The sequence below is a fragment of the Morone saxatilis genome, unplaced genomic scaffold (genome assembly GCF_004916995.1).
Source record: "Morone saxatilis isolate NCDOM2014 unplaced genomic scaffold, NCSU_SB_2.0 Contig0, whole genome shotgun sequence".
NCBI lineage: Eukaryota > Metazoa > Chordata > Actinopteri > Moronidae > Morone > Morone saxatilis.
In genome coordinates this window covers 2353190-2359682 of record NW_023339650.1, presented here as the reverse complement: position 1 = coordinate 2359682, position 6493 = coordinate 2353190, and the positions used below count along the sequence as shown (strand labels likewise).

Here is a 6493-nt window from a genome sequence, read left to right as displayed (position 1 = left end):
GAAAGAAAGAAAGAAAAAGAAAGACGCATTAGATGGGCAACAGGTGTTTGAACAGAAAGTACCATTTTGAAATGATGCTGTTACATTCTGTTTGTGTAATGGCCCATGATCAGTGCAGTTAAAAGCAAATGTGTATTAGCACTGTTACCACCACTCAGCACTTTCATTCACGCTAATTGGTACAACTGATGCAAGCTAACACTTTAGGCTAGTGTTATCACTTAGTTTCAGTGATAAAAAATAAAAGCTTGAAATGTTTTGTTTTGGAGTTGGAGAAGCCAAATGTGTGAGAAGATGATTTCTGTATGACTACTGCCATCTAATAAGACTTTTTAAGCTCAGGTTTTTGAAGCACCTGCCGCCTTACTATTGGAAAAGTCAACTATGAATAAAATGATGTTAGTATTCTAGTACTGCCAATATTATATTATAATAGTAATACTAGCAGCATCAGTACTGGCACGGTGGTTTTGTGGCAGTTAGAAGAAAAACATTGGGAGTGTACCTGAAAAAGCTCCCATCAGGCCAGTATCCATCATGTGGGCAGAGCTGGTCTGAGAGCCCAGAGGGTCTGAATAACCTGCCATGGAGGCTGGCAAGAGGGAGGGACAGAACAACAGAGAGGGACAGAAGAAGGACGGAAAACGTGGGAGGGGTAGAGGAATGAGAAAGGGGCAAAGATGGATTGAGTAGTCAAAGGAGAAAAAGAAGGTAAGGAGAAGATGGAGGAAGATGGAGTAGGAGGTGGTTGGGCATGAAGGCATTAATAATTCAGAGTGGGTGAGGTGGAGGTAGACAACAAGGAGGAAGGAAACAAAGAGAGAAAAGGATTTGAAATCAAACTTTTCTACAGAAGAAAGTCACACAATATATAACTGCACATCATTGCTTTAGCACACAAAAATACTAATCGTTAAATTTGTTTAGTTGTACATCTACATTTGTATCTTGAGAGCTACTGACAACCACAGACAAACTCCTTATATTTGTCAATATACTTATCAATAAAGTCGATACAGAATCTTATAAGATGAAAAATTATTCATTATTTTGATCCCTTGAGACTGGCAATATCCCAGAGTTAGGACAAAGTGACATTGAAAGTCTAAAGTATTGGCTATGAAATAAAAATTAAGATCCAAGTTCTAGTTTGAGTCCAATTCCCAAAAAGTCTTATGTCATTTTTGTGTGTCCGCTGGGGTGCTGCAACGTGTGGTTGCTCTGATTCAAAGTTGACTGGCTGCGTACTTCTTTATAAGACTATTTCTCATTGGGCATCAGTGAGAATATCAGTCCTTCCTCGTCAAGTTAATCAAGACTGAAGTCCAAGTGAGGTCATGAGTCAAAGTTGAGTCTTTTTTCTTTAGTCTAACGGCTCCTGACTCTAGTCTGATGTGAGTCTGAGTCACGTGACTGGAGTCCACATCTCTGTTAATAAGTGTTAATTAGTTTAGAATAAAGTTAAAGTTCTCACAATCATTGAAAACAGCACTGGATAATTGGACTTACTGCATCAATTATTACCTATCATTGAGTGTTATTCTGACTACAAATACTATTATGTCCTCCCTTGTTTATATTTAAAACTGGCCTGTAATGACACCAAAACACCACAATCAACATCAAGAAACTGTTGGAAGAAATAGCAAAACATTTTTAATTGAAAGTGTCACTTTGGACCAATGTTGTTGACCTTCGTACCTGATAAGAAGTCTGTAGCCAAGGCCTGCTGCTGGTCAAGTGAGCGTGGCCACACCTCTCCCTGCGGCTCTGGGCGCAACGCTGATGTCTGTCCCCCCGCGGTCAGCTTACAACCTGCAGTGACAGCACGGATCATCGAACATCAGTTCCCCCTTCTCGCTGATGACGCGCCACTGTACAAGTGTCATATAATGACACGAGGCTATTGAAATCAGACCGCGCTGAGCACAAATTCACACACACTCACAAATTACTCACACGCAGGCATTTAGAAAACATAAACAAGTCTATATAGTGGACTCTATCGCGCATAAAATGCTTGCACATGCACGCTCACCTGCCAAATTTCCTCCCAAAAGCAGATATCCCAGTCCATACAACTCAACATTCAGTGGTGTTTGTACTGCTCAGTGCCTCTGTCTCTGTCTGTCTCCACTGCAGCCTCAGCTGACTCTGAGCTACTAACACTGTGAACCCCCAGTCACACACACACACACACACACACATACACACAATCGCAACAAAAAGAGACACACACACACACACACACACACACACAGAATGCGATCACAGTCGGAGAGTCTGGGTTTGGTGTGACGTTTCACTGTCTGTCTGGTTCAGGTCCCAGGCCCCGCCAGCTAGCGCCTCCCCTCGCACTCCCTGACTTCCCACAGCCCACTCCCTCCCTCTCCACTCCTGTAGTCACCCTTCAACTCTTGTCCCACTCTCCAACCAGAGATCCTGACTGGACCACAGAGGCCAGAACCCCGACTGGCAGATTTAATATGGCTGTTTGTGTGTGTGGGAGGTAAAAATGGAGGGGGAGGAAAGACGGGCGAGGGAAAGGCAGGCAGGCGGAGGGTCAGAGAGGAAGCTGAACAGTTTAATGGAGTCTGAGTAATAGGAAGGAGAGAAAAGCAAGAAAGATGATTTACAGAATGAAAAGAGGCAGGGGTGGAAAACAGGGGAATAAGGGAGCAATGAATGGAGGGACGGAAAGGAAACGGATAAACAGGAAGGAAGTGAGACAGAGGAGCAGCGGTGGGAGGGGAGGAGCAGAGGAGAGAAGGAGGGAGGCACCGACGGCAACCCTCTCCCAGCAGCGTTCACAGAGGGTGACAGTGAGGCAAACAGACAGGACGCCACCCAAAGTCACAAACGCTTCCATATATCAGACACACACAGGGGCCATGGTAGGGTGTGCATTGTCTGTCTCAACAGGACGCAGAAAACACTCCGTCGGCAGGGTCACCGATTGATTCAAAAACACTAGTGCAGCAGCGCTTGTCCTTACGGTCTCACATTTGTGTTTGTCTGCCTGTCTCTCTCTGCCTTGTAAACACAACATTGGGGAAATAACAGGAGACGCACAAGGTCCCAGTAGACTTCCCACGTGGCTGAGGTGGCCAAAGCGAGTGCACATAAATGCGCTGAGGGTCTTCTGCCTCTTCTCAGTTAAATCAGTGAGGCACAAACGTTGCAGGAAAACAGGCGGATGTTTCCCCCGCTGCGCTGTGCCGCTGTCCAAGGTGCTGAAATCAGACTAAGCGGCTTTGAAAGGGCAGTCAGGGGCACTGGGATGAAAACCTCCAATATCTCTCCCTGTTTGCATTTTAACCCTTACCGAACCACTCGGGTTGACTCGGGTAGATCACAGCATTATTCAAAGCTGTGGCCAGAGGTTGTTTTTGCATTTGAGGGGAGGGGGAGGTTACGCAAATACATAACCTCAAAGCTGGTAGCTGTCTGGAAAGTACCCATCAGTCAAAGAAAACTTCTCTTGGGCAAAATTAGCAAGCATATCAGCAGCCCGCGTTGCAACAACTGGAGAATTAAAGTAGATGCCTATTATAGTGCTACTAGTTTTTGTCCATCATTACTTGGTAATTATAACATTGTACTCATCAAGTTAATTGCACGGATCTGAGAATGCGGCAACATTGCTAAACAGTCCAAGTCCAACAGAGCAAGCAAGGGAGGCAGTCATATACTAATACTGGTTTGAGATAACCTCCTATTTATCAGGGAAAACAAAGGTAAGTGTGGAAATCATTACCCAGATTGTCCACTGTAAAGGACTCGCTTCCCGGCTCAACTTTGGCCTACTGTACTCACTTGCAATTAGGCTCACAAAGATCTCCTGTACAATCAGAAATTTTTCAGGTGTGCTCATTTTCACATCAAAATAAAGTGTTTAGATCAGCGGCCCCCAACCTTTGTTGTCCAACATACCCCAACATCCCTACAAGATGGGCTCCAGTAACTCTCCATCATACGCCCTCTATAGATGTGTTGGCTTCATTACATCACAGTGTTCATGCTCGTGACGGATCCATGTTGCACACGAGGATTAATATTAATCATTAACATTTAGATGTTAAGTTTTGGTCTCTTTTGTTTCAGCAAGTTCGGTAACAATGTGAGGTGTCTGACTTATATCACTGGAAAATCTGTGCAGATTTTAAATTAGCTGTCCTCCTCCAGAAATAGTCCCTGCACTAGCAGTACCCCTGGTTGGAATAGTGCTTTCTGGGAAATAGGGGAATACATGCCATCTAAGGCAGATGTTTACATTCTACAACACACTTATTACACATGTATTACACATGCTAGCCTTTTTCTTTTTAAAGATTTTTTTGGGGCATTTTGATTTTAATTGGACGGTGAAGTGGCAGACAGGAAACGGGGGGAGAGAGGAGGGTGCATCACAATGAAGGTTGCTGGCTGTAATCGAACCAGCAACGTATGCACTGTAACCACTTGGCTACTATGTTGCTCCGATGCTACACTTTTATTGATGATCCATTTTTAGTATCTTAGTGTGTATATGTAAATATTAGGAAGTATCTTAAACTGGACTGTATCCAGGTAAGAGAGAACTAAATTAACCACAATTAAAGGGACTTAGTATTCTCCACTGCAACAACTGCTAACTCTTACCCTAACCCAACAACAAAAAGATTGACATAATGTAGGGAGGAACTGAAAATTCTTAATTAATAGAAGAAAAAGAAAATTTAGGGAATTTCTTTAACAATAATCCTAGTTTTACAAAAGTGTAGGTTGGAGGGGCTGTGTTTTGTAGGAATTCAGGCTTAAGACCAATAACGTTTCTAAAATCCTGACTGTGTTCTAGCAATGTTGCTCAGCAATTACTTTGGTGAGTACAATATTATTATAACTACTATTAAAGCTACAACATTGTACAAAAAAATACGAGAAAAAAAGATTGTAAGAATACAACCTGATTGAATAATGTTTTGATCCAGTCGTTACATGTACACTGGAGCTTGTAATTAGTATCTGCATCAGAGCGGAGATAAAATTACCCAGTGGGCTCAAATTTATAATATAACTGCTCAATTTTGTGTTTGGTATTTAGGAAATTTGGGGGAGGGGGGTGGAGGGAGGGGGGTTGCTCAGTAAATGCTATTGTGCCTAAGGCGATCTTCTAGCTCAGACAAATTTTGTATGGGGGGGGGGTCAGTTCAGTCCACAAGGGAAAATTTCATGCTGAGTTCACTCCACACACTGCACTGGGTTTAATGTACCAGCGATGAGCTGCTCAGCTTGAAAGAAGGAGGAAGACCAAATGTTGAGTGTGTGTGTGTGTTTTTTGGAACACATCCTGTGAATTGTTCCTAGTACTGCAGGTGAGTCAGACTCTGACAGGATGCTCATTACAGTGTCATTATCATCCTGACTATTTGACCTTAAACTACTGTCTCCTTACGGACCAGAAAAGATAATCACTACTGTGGCTTCCCTAATGTTTGGTGGGACATTAACATTCACACAGCATAAGTAACATTTGCCTTGTTAGCAAGGCGGACAAAAAGTGGTCTATGGTCCAGTGTGCAACTAGTGCACATCCACTGAGAATGGACTCTCCTAAAGTTTGTAGGGGACCGTTGCAGGTACAGGCGGACAGAAAGGGAACTACTGCTGATTCCACCTGAGTCAAAGTACATGATTAATGCTCCGTTGTGGCTGAATCAACAGGACACTCTGGATGTTTGTCCTCACCAGAGAATAGCACTCTGTCCTCTCCGTGAACCGTCATTGTGTGCCTGTGGTCCTGCGCAGTCCTGACCCAGCCAGTTCATAGTGTCGATCTCAGCTCGAGGAGCGGAGGCTGAGCAGAGGAGCAGGGGGAGAGGCCTGGGGTCGGCTGGACGACAGCTGCAGGACAGCTGCAGGATGCTAGCCTATCCTGGCGCGGCTCATCCCAGATTAGATGATAAGGCAAACCATAGGGCGCCATGCAGAATCTGGGATAGAACTAAAAACAGGCAGTTTTGGTTTCCAGGCTTACATGGCAGTAAGCTGTTATTGATAATCAAATGAAGTTGATTTGGAATTTTTTTTAGGTCGATGTAAGAAAGAACCTCTACTTGATCCAACTATACAGTAAAGTCATTCATAATGTTAATGTAAAAGCCAGCCTGATATTTATACACCATACAGTTATGCCCTGGCTCCTTATAGAGTCCAAACTAGGGCCACGGCCTTATTTCCAAGAGGACGTCCACTTGATGAAAGAGCCAATATGTGTTCTCCCTAGCAGAGGAAGGTTCAGGGAGAAGTCTACACTCTCAGCACAACTGCACCAGACTTCTTAAAACAGCCATGTTTAATGAGGTTACCCGGTTGTGTTCTCGTTTTATTTGGCTCCCGGTCCTGTAAGGCCCTGACCCAGCCAGTGTGGTTCATCGAACCCATCTAGGAGAGGGGGGAGAGTGGGCAGAAGAGCGCACGTTAACGCCTGGTCATCTGGAGGACAGAGACAAGC

The 6493-nt window shown here is 44.1% G+C and overlaps 1 protein-coding gene across 5 annotated transcripts in view; it reads right to left on the bottom strand.

Annotated features, from left to right (window-relative positions):
• LOC118322175 (microtubule-associated protein 4) overlaps positions 1–6493 on the bottom strand; it is a 107641-nt gene that overhangs the window by 60004 nt on the left and 41144 nt on the right. For all 5 annotated transcript variants that reach the window (XM_035653784.1, XM_035653774.1, XM_035653802.1 and 2 more), the window contains exons 4-5: positions 1702–1815; positions 506–592 (exon numbers count right to left, since the gene is read on the bottom strand). In XM_035653784.1, the coding sequence (XP_035509677.1) occupies positions 506–592; positions 1702–1815 (201 nt within the window). The remainder of the gene's footprint in view (positions 1–505; positions 593–1701; positions 1816–6493) is intronic.